Here is a 16,581-nt window from a genome sequence, read left to right as displayed (position 1 = left end):
CTATGCTGCAGACGTGAAGAGAGGGTCAGAGGTCTGGAAATCTGGGTCTTGTCAGGCTCTGTGCTCGGGTCCCGGCGGGAGCGTCGACAAAGCAAGCCGTTGATTTGCTGGATGGTGCCTGCTTGCCCAGGGTGGTCACTCCTTGGCCACAAGGGAGATTCTTCAGTCTTCAGCTTCAGCAGAACGTCGAAGGTCCAGAGTTTTGTTTCAAGTTTTAGATCAGGATCAAATCTAAAGTCCTGGGGCTCAGCTCCTACCTTTATACAACTAAAGGGGTCTGGATTACTTTCTAGGTCCCTCCTATGGGTGGGACCAGGAAGGGGGGGTGGTTACACCCCCTTTACTTTGTCCAGTTTCGCGCCAGAGCTGGGGCTGGAGTGCCCCAGCAACCGGTTTGAACTGGGGTATGCATGGAGCACCTAGTGTGCCCCAGGCAGTGTCTCATTCTATTCAGCCCTCCCTGTCCCAATACACAAAGTCCTGTCTGGGGTGGTGCTCGCACCTTTTCAGGCAGGAAACCTATGGTCCAAACCTCCGTGACTGGAAGGACTCCCAGCAGCAGGTGGTCAGACTTGTGTCTGTGGCAGCAGCGTCCATTTTGTGACGCTGGGGCTCTGGTTAACTTTAACCAGGATAGTCCGCAACAACATGTCTTCTCCCTCTAGAAGGGTGGAATGCTACCCCGTCGCCAGAATTGGCGAGGGAGTAGTATTCCAAAGCGTATGACACCTTACACGACATGTTTAGATTAAGCCAAACCAAAGTTAGCATTCAACCGCGAGGATTATAATGCACTTAAAAGTATATGGTATGGCAATATCATAGAACAGCTATAAGAACATGGTTCCGAAAGCTGCAGACAGGCTCAGCTCATGCCAGAGCACCATCTCACACATAGCCAAGCACTCTGCCTCCAGGATTGTTAAGGCCTGCCATAGGAGTGACTTATAGGTTACTGTGTGTCTATATATATATATAAGGGTAGATATAGGACTACTATACCTAAGCAAGGGGTGATTACACGACCTTGCCCCAGCTGAATGATCAGCCAGTTGTGTCAGTTTGAGTGGCCAGGCAGGGGTGGCATAATACATGCTGCAGCCCCTGGTAGGCCTTGCTTACACCTATGCCCTGAGTACCTAAGGTACACTTCTACAGGGGTGAACCAATTCCCAATTGTGGATGTACATAGAGTACATGGTGTGAATTTAGAGAGATTGTATTTGGGCTGTGGGTCTGATTAGTAGGCCCACAGCCACATCTAAGTCGAAAACAAAACCAGTAAAGCAAAAGCAAAAAGTGGGGGTGACCATAGGAAGCAGACCCTACTCTCCTACAGTAACCTCAACACACTGTCCAATGTCCAAATCTGAAACCCAAGAAAACAGTCTCCTAGCTGGGTTCCAAACATGATTTCTTTCTGTTTACCAGAAAACCTAAATCCTCTTACACAAACTGCCAGTGTGGCATGTTCCTGAGCTAACTCCCTGCTTTGAGACCTAATCAGGATATCGTCTAAGTAGATTATCTGCCTTACACCTCTTGTTCGCAACCATGCCACTATCGGTCTCATCACTTTTGTAAAACACCATCTAGCTGATGTTAAACCATCGGATCTTCAAAAGATCCCTATGCTCGAGGCAGACTGGGATGGTCAAGTAAGCATTCTTGAGGTCTAGGCGGGTTAACCAATCCCCTTTTCTTAAAAGGTCCCTTTACATATGAATACCCTCCATTTTGAAGTGGTTGTACTCCACCCATTCATTCAAGTCCTTCAAATGTATGTCTGGCCTCATGCCCTTGTCCTTTTTCTCAACCAGAAATAGTTTGCATACAAACCCTGCCAAGGTTTCTGTTGCTTTCTCTATGGCACCCTTCTTTTCCAACTCCTGAACTTCTTGGTCTACCAATTTTTCCTTGTCTCCTTCAAATCTTAAGGGGGCTGGTCATCTTACCTGGACTGGATTCTCTACAAAATCTATTCGATAACCACTTAGTCTGTAACAAGCATGGATCGGAAGTTATCTCTTTCCACCTGTCTAAAAAATGGGCACGTCTGCCACCCAATTTTTCGGGAATAGACAAAGGGTTGTTTGCCAAACATACCTTGATTTCTTGATCTCCCCTCTCCTCTAAATCGTCCTCTTCCCCTCTGCCTTTGAGGTTAGAAACCAGGAGTATAGTTTCCTGCTTGAAAGCTTCCGGGTCTGTACCCACGAGCAAAGGAGCTTAAGATTCCAATGCCTTGTTCGGGGAATCGACTCCGCATTCTCCCGGCCGTTTCAAAAACTTTTCTGATGTCCTTTTAGACTTTCTGGATTGAGTTAAAAGCTCAAGCCTACCGAGTAATCTCTCTAACAAACTCCTCTACAGAGAGGAAAGCATTTGCCTCCTGGCCGGACTCTTTCCCTGATAGTTTGGCCAATTTTGGGTCTATCTTCATGAGTAGGCTCTTTCTACGTTCAATACACTGGGATGCATTTGCATTCCCCAACAAACAAACCGCTCTTTGTACCCACTGCCTTAGTTCCAGAATATCAATTGCAGATTCTTGCAGGTAAGCCTCTTCACAGAGGCCCAAACACATCAAGAAGGCGGTCCTGATACCCTTTCTTTACCCAGCTTATTTAAAAATGTCAGCATTTTTGCATCTAACTCGGGTGTATAGGCCACCTTATTTGAAAGGGTCAGTCTTGGACACTCCGAGCGGAGTCTTAACCTAACCTCCTTGGGCATTTCTCTCCTTAGTCAGTGTTCGACATATTGAGCCACATGCTTGGTTGGGACCCATTGAGGAGAGAGGGGGGTGTTGGATTGTGCTGGGGTCAAACATAAGGTCACCCAATGGATCTATGACTTGCTCCAAAACCTGTTACTCACGCCTTTCCTTTTTAGCTCTCTTCCTTCTTACATCTTCCTCTGAGGAGTCAGAATCTGAGGAGCATGAATTTATGATATCCCCACTGCTGGAGGGTTCATCACAGGCAATAGCTCCGCACTCACCTTTAGTGGCCTTTATAGCCTTCTCATTCAACTCCATGCGAGTTGATTTCCCAATACCTTGCTGATTAAAGACCCCATTTCTTTTAGTGACCTTCTCTTTTCCCAGATGTTTCCTCTTCTGTGTTGCGTTTTTAGCACTGCCACTCACTGTGGTATTACCAACAACCTCATCAACTGACCAGAACTGCTCCTCGTTTAGTCTCTCACCAAACTCCCTTCCAACTTGTCTATACCGTCGTCCAGTTTCTTTCCCAACTGAGATGCCAAGGCAGAGATTGCCTTTTCAACACACTCCTGCACTTGCCCCTCCAAATTAGCTCCGCTAGCCCTATTTTCCTCCATATTCCCTAAGAATTAATAAGAACAAATCGCCAATTAAACTAACTTTATTCACCCTCAATATCCAACTACACTAATATTGCACTATCTGCGTAGAAATTCAATTTTTTTCAAATAAATAAATCGGTACAAACCGAACAACTGCTGCACTCATGACCCTAGCAAGCTGACTGGGAAAAAAAACGGTAATTCGGCCTCCTTTAAATGCCCAAAAGATGGCAGATCGTTTAGTAAGCAAATATGCTAGGTTAAACCAACTTAAAATGGCCACCGCATCATGTGACGCTGCTACGGTGGCCTGTGGGCGGATTTGAAGGCAAAATCCTCAAGTATCTGTCAGCTTGGAAGCTTTACTTAAGTAAATTTATAAACTTTTTTTAATTTTGCGAGCCTGCGATCAAGTTTGTATATTGAAGTGACTGCTATGATGAAGCCGAGCACAAGGGGTATCTCGTACTTGCAAGAGTTGAAGGGATATGCAAGAAAAACGTCCTTGGCTTTATTGAAGTTGAGCGCGAAGGCAATTCTCGCGCTCTTAATGCCTTTTTTTAAAAAGCTTAGCAGGAGAGGGTTTAAGAGTAACGATCAAAGACCGTGTGCCCAAAAGTGAATTAACCGCGATTGAATGAGGTCCCCGTTGTGCCCCCTGCTCGACTGTTAAATGAAAACTCCTAATAAAGACGAGCAACTGCTCCGGTCAAGCTAGCACAGGCCGGGGTTGTTGAAGTATTAAAAATGTTCCCCCAATAGCAATAGACGGTATAAATAACCCAATCAGACAAGAATGCCATATACCACATCAATAAATATACGCCTACAGAGTTATCACAGCGCTGTATGCACCAAAAGGCAAACAGAAAAAAATTGGCGAACTTATCTTTGCTGTGAGCACCAAGATAGAAGGAATATGGCTGCCACACACAGGATTAAGTAGACTTTAGAATGTTAAGTTAACTATTCTAAGGTATTTGCATTGTTTTGAAGTTGCTGCTGTGAGTTAGCAATTAAAGAGACATGTATAATATTGACCTCCGGGCCTTGCCATAAAATCCCTTTTATTCCTGCTCCAAATACAACCTTATCTTGGAGCCATACTCAATTTGGTAACATCAAAAACTTATTCCGATCCACAAAGGGTTCTCAATCTACAGAAACAACTGGTATGATGGCTTCCTGGATAGCAATAGTTCCACATGCAAGACTGCATATGCAACCCCGCATATGCAACCCCTACAGGAGTGCTTAGCATCTCACTGGTCACAAGCGGGGGCTCAACTTGGAGGGACTAGTGTTGGTCTCACCCAGGGTCCATGAAGCACTACAATGGTCGAATACACAAAACACACAAAAGGGAAGAGCCTTCATTGACCCAGTCCTGCAAGTGACAATTACTAGGGATGCATTGTTCATGAGTTGGGGTGTTCGCAGAGAGGACATTACAGTCCAGGTTCACTGGTCTGTACAACAACAAACATTGCACATAAATGTTCTAGAACTGCTAGCCATTCAAATGGGTCTCAATGTACTTCTACCCAACTGAACAGGGAAGAATGTTCTTCTATGCACAGACAATATGACTACTATGTACTACATCCAGAAACTGAGGGAGCCATTCATTACAGCTGGCTCAACAAGCACAACTCATAAAGAAATAGGCCATCAGATATGAGGTTCATCTCCTGGAACAATACATACCAGGAGTGGACAACTCACTAGCAGACCGACTAAGCAGGATGCAATAACAAGTCCACAAATGGGAAGTCTGCACTCCAGTCCTACAAACATAGTTCCATCAGTCTTCCAAAAGTGGGGTCACCAATAATAGATCTCTTCGCCACCACAGAAAATGCAGAATACCAAAACCTCACATCCAGGCACCCACAATCCAAAGGCAATGTTCTATGGATGAACTGGTCAGTGATATTTGCATATGCTTTTCCACCTCTCCCACTAATTCCTTCTCTGGGCAGGAAACTCAGACAAATATCAATAAAAATGATCCTCATAGCTCCAACGTGGACCCACCAACCATGGTACACAACACTACTGGAGCGGTCTCAAGTACATGACGAGAACCTTCCCAACATTCCAGATATCCACACTTACAGCAAATGGAGATTCTAAAGGAAGCCAGAAGGCCAACCACAAGGACGGATTATGTAGCAAAATGGAAATGCTCTGTCCACTATTGTGCTGCGCATAGTTTAAACTATTGCACTACAAATGAACAACTGGTATGTTACTTGTTACATCTTCAAAAATGACTTCTGGCATATACTTCCATAGGACTTCATTTAGCAGTAATTTCAGCATATCTGCATAACTGAAGACCTATCATTTTCACATACCAGTAATAAAAGCTTTCATGGAGGGCCTCAAAAGAGTAATTCCAACACATACACCTCCTGTACCATCATGGAACCTAAACATCATGTTAACAAGATTAATGTCCTCATCATTTAAAAACATATGCATTAATGCAAATTGCAGTTTCTAACATGGAAAGTGTTTTCCTCATCACAATTACATCGCTAAGAAGAGTTAACGAAATACATGCACTAACTATTGACCAACCTTATTCCCAGGTTTTCCAAGACCAAGATAGACCACGCACAAACCCAAAGTTTCTGCCATAAGTGTTACCCCCTTTCCACTTAAATCTGACACAAGATTTATTGTTTTCCTTCCCAAAACCAGAGTCCACTACAGAAAGGACACTACACACACTGGATATTAAAAGAGCACTTATGTACTATGTGGAAAGAACCAAAACATTGTGAAAAACACATCTAGTTGTAATTTTTTCAAACCCAAGGAAGCATAATGCCATCTCAAAAGCAGGAATTGCTAGTTGGATTGTTAAATAAATGCAGATTTGCTACATCAAAGCAAAATGAATACTACCCACAAAGCCAAGGGCTCAGCCCACAAGGAACAAGCATTTGCAATGCAATAGGTCTCGCAGTTGCGAGATTTTGAGATGTTGTCATTGTAAATGACAATGCATTTTATCATGTGCTTAAAAAACCTGCAATAATAAAAGGCATTTTCATTTACAATACCATTAGGCCAAAGTTTCAAAAATGCAAGACCTATTGCATTGTAAATGCTTGCTGTTTACATGCGCCCCTAAGCTGCGCTTTCACTTTAATAGAGGCCACGCCCCTTTCTTTAGATGAGCCGTGTCTAAAGAAAGGTCTGCGGCCGCTAATAAAGCGCAGTATGTGGTGCTTTTACCAGAAAAGGCATTTGTTTTTCAAGTTAACAATTGTTTTTTTTTTTTTGTAAAAGCGCCCCGTGAAAGCAAGCATAGCGCGCTGAGTGTTGCAGAAAAGCATGTAGTGCCTGCAATAGGAGAAACACATTAAAGAAAATAGTGCTTAGAGCCTAAATAAGATGTACTGTGTAACAACCAAAGTAAAAGGTCCAGTCCTCATGGGAGGTTACAAATGAAGACAAGGTGGTACTAATGAAAGACTAACAAGCCTATTGACAATTTAGATGCCAGCATTTATGAAGGACAATGACACAAGCCAATGATAAATGTAGGCGGAGAGTGGCGGTGCTTCAAGTCCATACTCCAATACAGCATGGCTCGCAGACCAACGTATTTGCTGCTCAGGCTCGACCTAAAAATGCTTAACTTCTTTTGATACAGAGGTTCTATTTACGTAAGTTTTCATTGTCAATTGTGCATGGCCAATACACCAAGATTTGGTTGTTGGCTCTGATTAGAGCAGGTTTTCAGACAAACAATAAGCTTTTGTGCTCCACAACCTGAAGAGTCTACGGAATGCAACGTTATATTATTTTCATACATCAAACTTTAATACAAAAGGTTTCAGAAGCAAACCTTGTTCCTATTGCTCTTTTTTTTCTATATTTGCAGTGACTATTTTGTGAATTCATTTTCTTTGGGAAATCCTTGATCAACATTCAAATTTCTTCCAGCTGAATTCAGAATTTCTCTAATTTTCAGAAGTGTTTAGCATTCAGCCTTCATTCTTGGCTTTCACACATCCTTTCTCCACAAATTACAAGAAGCTAAAAACTGAAAAAGACGTAATATCGAGCGCCACTTACAAATGCGCTGAAATACGGAGAGAATTTTTTTCCCCTTATTTCTAGTTTCAAAAACCTGTGAATGGGATGAATATTTCCCAGCAAACCATTTGTTTATGTGGTTTAAAATAAGGCTGCACGTTATTGCTCAACACTTTTTAAAACGCCGCAAGCCGGAGATGTGCACGCGCCGAAAATCACAGGGGAGGGAGGGAAAGTAAAAGCGCACCAAGCGCGTATTGTCCTGAAAACGCCACGAGCAGTGCACATCGCCTGTCCTCCAGGCACGTGCACATGTCATGTCCCCCTTCGGCTAAGAAACCGACAAAAATAGATCTCGCCAAGGCGTGCAGTGCATACGCTGCATCGCTAGGCGAGACCTAAAATGGGAGCACCAGTGGGCTTCTTAGGAAATATTTTGCTAACAGTCATTTTTAAAGCAGCTATCTGGAAAAACCCATACACCTTTACAAACACTATTGTGTGGATGTACAAGCCTGACTCAAGTTCTAGTGGGAAAACAGTTCTACACCCATTATTTCAAGCAAATACACAAACTGATGCCTACAGACACCACGAGAAGAGTACTGCTTTACAGTCTATATATAGCATTTGTATCTGCAGCCAACACATGCTACAAATGGAGTATGTTACTTACCCTGTAAGCATCTATTCGTCGCATGTAATGCTGCAGATTCACATGCAACCTGCCGCCTCCCTGGCAGGTATTAGATTGTGTAAAATGTTCAGAAAAATCTAACCATGTTCAACATCAAACGCTAACTTGGCAGAATATATCCTCGCTTTCAGCATGGCAGGTAAAAAACCTTACAATCTAACAAAGGAGCCATGGAACATGCACATTGCCTCGAGGAGGAGGAGATACGATGCATGATGTCGACCATTAAAGACTTCCTTGAGAAAAAACAATTGCAAAGTCCAGGCCCAAAACCAGATGGTAGGAGTGTGCTTCACATGTGATCTGCATCACTAAAAGCTATGAATCGATGCTTTCAGGGTAAGTAACATAATCCTTTCTCTGGGTCACTTGGATGCAATATTATAAATTAGATTCTGGAAAATATTCCCTTAAAATGTTGTTCAAACTGCCCTAGTAAAATTGCTGCTGTTGACAGTTTCAGGTGTGGCCATAGTTTGGGGGATTGTGTTCCATTCTCTTTGTTCAAAAACAAAAAGAATATAAACTGGGAGAGGCAACATTGTGTTCATTATTTTGTCCCTAAAGGCGACAACAGAAATTTCTCAAATACATCAGCTTCCTATGGGTTTCTGTGAGGAGAAGGGTTTAGGTAGCATTGAGTGTACTAGGGAGGATTAGGGGAAGCAATTTCTTGAATCTGATGTTGAGAAAATTTATAAGTACCTTTTTTTGTTCATGAAGATATATCAACAAAGTCACAACCTGAAAAAGCTTGAGCAGGACTTGCCTTTGGAGCTAAAGAAACTAAAGAAAAAAAGACTCCAGGCAAAATCTACAACTTTGAGGTCAAAAACCCTGACAGACAAAAAAACATAATTTTGGTCTATACTGAAACACTTGCAAAGAGAAGCCAATTAAGTTAATCACAACTTCTAAGCATAATTAAGAATGAAAGGTGGATTTGTAGAAAAACTAAGCCTAAGACAGCACAAAAAAGACCTTGGAGGAAGCAGATAAAGAAGCTTAGATAACAGACCAGGTACAACTTCTCATGTGACAGAACAGAACAGACCAAGTACTAGTACACACAAGGAGATAACAAGTCAACCTCTAATATCAGGCACAGGATATAAATGCACAAACCTATCAGGAAGATGAGAGCATATGCAAAAACAATGGAAATAATTCCCAGAGGAAGAAATAAAGGTATACAATTCAAGACAATCACGACGGATGATCTTACTGTATATCAGGATTCAGGTAATAAAAGGGTGTAAAACAGATATGGGATACAATCAGACAAGGCTCCTGGAAACCCTAAACTCTTTCCTAATAAAACGCCATTTTCTACACAACTGTATTGTATTGTAATTACATTTGTATAGTGCTTACTACCCCTGACAAGGTGTTGAAGCACTTTTTCAGCTAGTAGCACGCTACTCCGGGACCCATAGAGGATTAGTGTTGAATTAGTATAGTGACACATGCAAGTACATTTTAAGTGGTGGATAGTTTAGTCAGTTATTTGGATTCGGAAGGATAGCAGAAGGATATAAGAGGAAAAAAGGTTTGTATTAATATAGCGCTTGATACCCATGATGGGGTTTTGAAGCACGCTACTCCGCAAACCCATAAAGGATTAGTGGTGAATTGGTATGGTGAAATATGAAAGTAATTTGAGTGGAGATATTAGTCAGTCATTTGGAGTGAGAAGGATAGCAGAGGGATAGAAGGGGAAGAAAGGTTTGCATTCATGTAGCTCCTGTTACCCCTGATGGGTGTTGAAGCGCTTTTTTGGTGAGTAGCACGCTACTCCGGAACCCATAAAGGATTAGTGTTGAAAATTAGTATAGTGAAATATGAAGTTATTTGAGTGGTGGATATGTTATTCAGTTATTTGGATAGAGAAGGGTAGGTGGCGAGTGCCTTTCTGAAGAACCCCCTAGTTTGTAGGGCCCCCGGTCTGCTGCAGTAATTCCTCCACTAGTGCCCCAAATAGATAGTTTCATGGAGAGGGTGTGTTAATACTTGCATGACTTATGGTTTGAACTCCGAGGTTCTGCACCAACCTTGCCTCACACCTTTTAAAATAGTGAGGGGGTGAGCTTTCTCTTTGACTGAGTCATCATTGATCACAGCTGAATTTCCAGAATATAACGATAATATACTAGTTAGCAAGCCATTCTAAATCACAAACAGTGGGTAATTAAATTCATACAACACAGAGAGCATAGAGTTTGATAATATACCTTCCAAAAGTAAAACAAAAAGACGGGTGCTAACAACACGTCAGATTTCTACAACACATCAAAAATCCCCTATTTGAAGAAGCAACAGAGCAAAGTTCCAAGAATAGAGGATAACCAAGGGATTTTAGGAAAACAAAACCAAACCTAATGCTAAATTCCATAATTGATCTGATCTTTCTAAACACATTTGTAAAGATACAGAAATTCAAGATGACATTACAGGCCATGAGTGCCAAGTAACAAGAAGTGCAGGAAGTGATTCCAATGTTATGAGAGTGATACTACGTGGCGATGATCAATCTAAAAGATAACTATTTCCATATTCCTATGAACTAAAGCCATAGGAAATACTGCAAAGAGTGGTTGTGAGATGTTGGTTGTGGTAGTGTTAGTAGCAGATTTGAGGCTGCTGGGGATACACATGTATGCTTACCTGGACGACTTGCTGGCAAGGCAAACTTGCTTACACAATGCCAAAAATCTACTAGTAGGAATAATATTCAACAAGCATCTACTGTAAACAGAGGCCACGTTGTCAGTAAACTTGGGAAAATATGTAGCCTGGCCCAACATTAAAAGTGTTGCAGTCACTGGGTGTAGGCCATTAAAAAAAACAAGTTAAAAAAAAAGGAGACACGGCCTGGCGGCCGTGAAACTGAAAGCACGGCCGGCCGGACGTGAAAGCCTTTGATGAAGCAGGGGGCGGAGCGGGAAGAGCTGCTGGCGGCACCAAGCTGGGCAACAGATGGCTGGCGATTTGATGCTGTGCACGCGCATTTTAACTCATTGCGCTTGCGCATTGAGCTAAAAGCGCACATGCACCGCATCAAATCGCCAGTCTAGTTAAACTCTGTTTAAGCCCCTATAGTCTCGCAAGCTCAATGCGCATGCGCATTGACAGGCGAGACCTAAAAAAGATTCCAATTAACTGGAAAAAAACATCAACCAACTCTTTGTGACAGGCGATTTTCCTGTGGGCAGCATTGGGGTCCATAATGACCAAGACCGTCTTCATACAAAAGAGGGTACTAACATTGCGGGAACAGGTTTGCCTTTAACAGATGTCTCAATGTCAGACAGAATTGAATGAAGATGTTAGAAATGTTGGTATCATGCACCTCGTAATTTTTTTTACAAGTTACTTACGTGACCCCTGCAAGAGTGGCTATTGAAACAAAGGTCCCAACCAACAGGAGATTCTGACTATCAGTAGCTCCCACAAGCAAACTACAGAGATAGTTAAACTGGGGGACAATGGACATGATAAAAGGCAGCTTCTTTAGACATCTAATCTCCACAGCGGCCATCACAACAGATGCATCAAACACGGGTGGAGTAATTACATATGAAGTGTATAAATCAGAGGGCAAGGAGTGCAGGAAGAAGCAATCAAGCAATCAAACACATACATGTCTAAAGGCAACACAAGGGGCCAGTTGGAATAAGACCTGCTGAATTACGGCTCAGGCCCAGCCTCCGCTTCTAAACCAATTAATCCTTGACAGCAGCACCTGAACAGTAAAGGATTGTTCGCTAAACCACTTAGTGTCAACTGAATACATTGGTTTGGCAGCTCGAGAAACTTTGAGCACCGATTGGGAGGTTCAGTACACGGCAGGATAGGAAGTCCAGTGGCCAGAGCGCCTTTCGACATGGACTTAGTCAAAGCAGTGAGGCTGTAGGCAGCTAGAGATAGCTGTGTGCTGGAGCGGACTGCGCTCGGGCGGGAGCTGGATTTGATGCAGACAGTGTGATCACAGTACCCAGCTGGCCTGCGGTGTTCTTTTTTGGGCCCTGGGCTCTGAGTCCAATTCAAATTTGTGAACACACGAGCTGGTCAAGTGACACAGCTTGGAGTCCGCAAGCTCCACTGACAGCTTTGAAGACATCAGGGGGATGCACAATGTTGTGTTAAAATCCTATGGAATAATTTGAGAAGAAAGGTGCCCCTCCCCCGTCCTCTGAACGTTCCCTCCCCACAGCCTACTGAGTCTAAAAGCATTTTTCTGAACTCTGATACCAGATTTACTAGCCTTCCCTTTGACCCCCTGAACTGAGGACTTTGGTCCCCCTGAGATCCCCCTGCTGACTGTAATAAACACTGTAGGAACAAAGCAATGCATCTATGGAGGTACACTCAGTTCTGTTCATTTGCTACAGGTTAATGCATTTGATTCTGTACAGATTCCACTGTATGATACATAGCTGCCCCTAGAAGTGGACCCTGTTCCCGAAATCTTTTAATTATGGGCACTGCTAAGGAGCTGAACCCTAGCTGTCTTTTGGAAATTGACTTGACAATAAATGCATTAAAGACGTAAGGCATTATGGTGAAACCCAAAGCAGTGAAAATCCTGAGGGGGAGAAGGACTCTGATATGCACACGGGCAGCTCTGCTGAAGTTGACTCCAATTTTAAAAATTGTGTAAACAACTCTGGCTGGGCATAGCGAAACATTAGATGCAATCCTGCAAGCAATTCAGGACACAAAGGTTGCAATAGAGAGGAAGATAGACACAGTGGCAATAGACCACACGCACCCCAGGACAGACCAACGGAAACTCGCTGGCAGGGTCACCGAAAATGAATTTAATCTCTCCTCTCTGACAGAACTTCAGACACGAGTGAGGGAGTTATTGGGAGCAGTGGAGTCCTTAACACATGGGGAAGAAGATACAGAGGACCATTCCTGGAGAAAAAATATGTGGCTGACAATGGTACCGGGAAATGCATAGGAAACATGCCATGTGGACTTCAATGTTTTTGAAGGGACCCTTAAGGTGGAAAGAGCACACAGGATGCCTGGAGGTAACCTTAGACTAGGGCAACCACCTAGACCACTGATTGCAAAACTATTTCCACTGCCTTTGTTCCAACAGCCTGGAAGCAGGCAAAAATGTTCCCTTTATTTAAAAAGACAATGACTCCTGATCCCTACTTGCCAGCGAATTATAGGCCCATCTCTCTGCTGCCAGCGTTGTCTAAGCTGCTGGAGAAATTTGTTATTCAGCAACTTTCACGTGAAATAGAGATTAACGACCTGCTCCATTCCAGCCAGTCTGGCTTCAGGCCCAGTTTTAGTACTGAGACTGCCCTGCTTGAATTCACGGGGCTTATTAGGGACACCCTTGATGCAGGAGGTAAGGCTGTGCTGATTTTATTAGATCTATCAGTAGCCTTCAACACGGTTCCTCACTCTGGGCTCCTTTCCTGCTTTTAGAGCGTTGTTAGTCTTCATGGCCTTGCACTGCAATAGCTGAAGTCCTTTCTGGAGGACAGAAAATCAAGTTGTAATCATCCAAGCCCATCACTTGGTGGCAGGAGAGTATGCAGAACATGCAGATCTACAGCACTACATGCAACAAACCGATGCTTACAGGGTAAATAACAATCCTTTTCCTCCGTCGCCTTCTTCAACACAAGTAGCAGGCAGATTCTTTTATTGCACCAAGGAGTTCTTTAAGGGAGGGTTATTGGGTTTCTCTGGCTCTCTGCTGTGTCCTCACCTAGTAACAGTATCTAGTTGATAGCAAAAGGGTTCCCTAAGGAAAGCCTAAGCCTTGAGATGATTTTTTGGTGGATGGCCTGGATTTGTTGTCTTTACCCTGAACGCTGACAGTCTCATATTAGTCAGTAGGTCACAAAGTGTAAAATCGGAAATGTTCTGTGGTCACTAGTGAAAATGTGCAAATCCATTAATAGTGTGCATTGCCATCTTCAATCCAGAGTGTCAATGAGTAGGTCCACTTGGAAATTATGATTGGGCTCAAATAATACTTGTGCGTAATCATGAGTTACTGCAGCCACCAAGATCATTTCTCCCAGTCGACATACATACATACATGTAACCAAGTCACATCATCTGATGGTTATTTACTAGAGGAGAGCACCGTGAGGTATGTGCAATGTGCACATGTTCTCCCCTCCTCACCAAACAGTGGGAAGACGAGTAAAGAATTCTCTGGTAGGCGTGGATTTAGACAAGGGAATGTTCGGGCTACTCCCTGCCCGGAAGCGCTACCTGTGCTTAAAGGCTGCTGGGCGCTTTTGCTGCCTGTCCTCCACTCTTGATTTGGTGTGGCAGGCAGCCCACCTTAAGTCCATGCGCCCTTTAAGACAGGATCTCAGGAGAGGCTCCAATGCTCTACTCCAGCCAGGCTGCGCTGCCTGGACTGTGAATGCCGGAGCACAATCCGCTCCCCCAGCCTCTGTCCTCCAGCACTGCTACTCCCAGGTAGGTCAAGCCTTCCACTAACACCACCATATGCTTGCCGCTCAGTTAACAACAAGTGGAGTCCCTTAGGCTGCAGATCTACCCACTGCCCATGCCAGTTTTAGTTACCTGGCTTCACCCATGCAGCAGGATCAGTGTTGGGAGGGGAAGCAGGAAGGTAAAAACTGATACCATTTTGTTGTGTTACAATTCCAAATATTGTTTCTCTTGCATGTTGAGTATTGCAATATTGCCCCTTATTTACAGGATATCAGAGATGTTTTCTGGGAGTAATTTCTGGCGGCTATTTTGCTTTGTGGCAAACCTTGCCTCAGAGAAAGCAAAAACGTAAAAACTTAGGAGTTTACATTAAAACAAATGTAGTATAATTTGTGATTTATAATCCTTGTACTTTAGAGTGCTGTTCCAACTTATTCTTTTAAATTCTGTTTTGCAGGCTTTTCTTCAGGACCTCCTTCATCATTTCAAGGCACCTGTACAGACGACTCGTCCGATGATAGAAAAAGGTAGTTAGTTTATATAAGATATGTCGAATTGCTGCAGTAAAAGATTCAATCTGTACACATTCTTAGAGATTTCATAAAACAACCTTCGAAAATGAGCATGCAAGTTGAATTATGCACGAATCATGGTTACACAACAGCCACATACTCTTCTCCAACCTTGTAAAGTTACTTGCCAGTCATGAAACTTTCATCCCACAACATACTGCTCAAACCATCTTATATTGCTCAATATGCTTATTTTAGAAAAAAAAATGCTCCTTTAAACTTACTCTTAAAATACACTTCACTCTGCTGAAAACAATTGTACGTTTTAGATAATGGCACTATGAATTGTGTATTAAAAAAATTCAACTACTCCTAGAACCAAAGGGTTCTACACCTCACTGAAAAAGATGGTTGGTGTTAATGATTATGAATACATTCTCATAAAACTCAAACATAGTAATCTAATTTGGCCCACAGCCAATAATTCCTGTTAAAATGATGCATCCAGGACCTAGTTAAAAATCTGTCTGCACAGTACTTTATTTTCGTACTCTTATGGAGCTCAAGTGGCACTTCGATGACAAATGCTGAGCTCAAATGTAAGAGGTTTCAACCAGTGCTTCCCGATGTCTTTCTAGAGGGATCTTCTGAATAATAAAGGGTACCTTAACCTTGCCATGTTTTGCTGTACCATATAAAAAGTAGGATTGACATGTACCCATTTAGAAGTTAAACGATGACCATAATAAATGTCATTAAAGGCTGCAAACATATGGGTGAGTATTCATGTCTAGATATTTTTCTTGCCCCAATAAAGAGTTCAGACATGTAAACGCGACCCTATTGACTCCTGTAAATGGAGCTGCAGATCTAACCATTCATATGCGTCCAATGTTTTTGTTTTCATCCCGTTGAAGTTTGTCTAATTTATGTATCAATAGACAGACCAAGCATGCATCAGGCAACACACAAGAGCTTACCTTAATATTAAAAATACTGCAAATTATGTAGCATTGGAGATTTACAAACATTCCCATCTGGGAATGGATCTTTAGACTTCTAACAAATGTTGAAGCCTATTTCATTTATTTATTTCTAAAGCACACTTTCACCCAGACATGGTGTCATCACTAGGTATGCTGAAATGGACAAGAGTAGATAAATATACAGCAGCGAGATTTGAAAAAGGTGTTCAATTCGAGCCATTTGCCGATCATGTTTCATATCCTGAACAGGATGAATCTTGGATCTGGCTTCCTACGACTGGTCCTAACACTCTACTATGAATCTTGGGTTCAGGTCAGTCCATTCCTGACCGAGAGGCATCTGAAAAGGATGCCCTCTCTCCCCTCTCCTCTTTGCGCTTGTGGTTGAGCCCCTAGTAGAATGGATCCCAGAGATGCTCACCTGATTGCTATTCAATGGAACCTGGTTCACAAGGACTGGCTGTCCCTATATGTGGACAATCTTTTAATTTATGTGCAGAGGACAGAGCAATTATTTCCAGGCTGATGGACATACTGCGCATTTATAGAGAGGCCT

General features: G+C 42.8%; 1 protein-coding gene across 2 annotated transcripts in view; it reads left to right on the top strand.

The window, feature by feature from the left end:
* The window catches only part of LOC144829387 (uncharacterized), an 815,409-nt gene that overhangs the window by 714,937 nt on the left and 83,891 nt on the right, over positions 1-16,581 (top strand). For both annotated transcript variants that reach the window (XM_078688502.1, XM_078688493.1), the window contains one exon: positions 14,985-15,054. In XM_078688502.1, coding sequence (XP_078544628.1) covers positions 14,985-15,054 — 70 coding nt within the window. The remainder of the gene's footprint in view (positions 1-14,984; positions 15,055-16,581) is intronic.

This window comes from Lissotriton helveticus, chromosome 1_1 (genome assembly GCF_964261635.1).
Source record: "Lissotriton helveticus chromosome 1_1, aLisHel1.1, whole genome shotgun sequence".
Classification (NCBI taxonomy): domain Eukaryota; kingdom Metazoa; phylum Chordata; class Amphibia; order Caudata; family Salamandridae; genus Lissotriton; species Lissotriton helveticus.
This window is presented reverse-complemented; position numbering and strand designations above follow the sequence as displayed.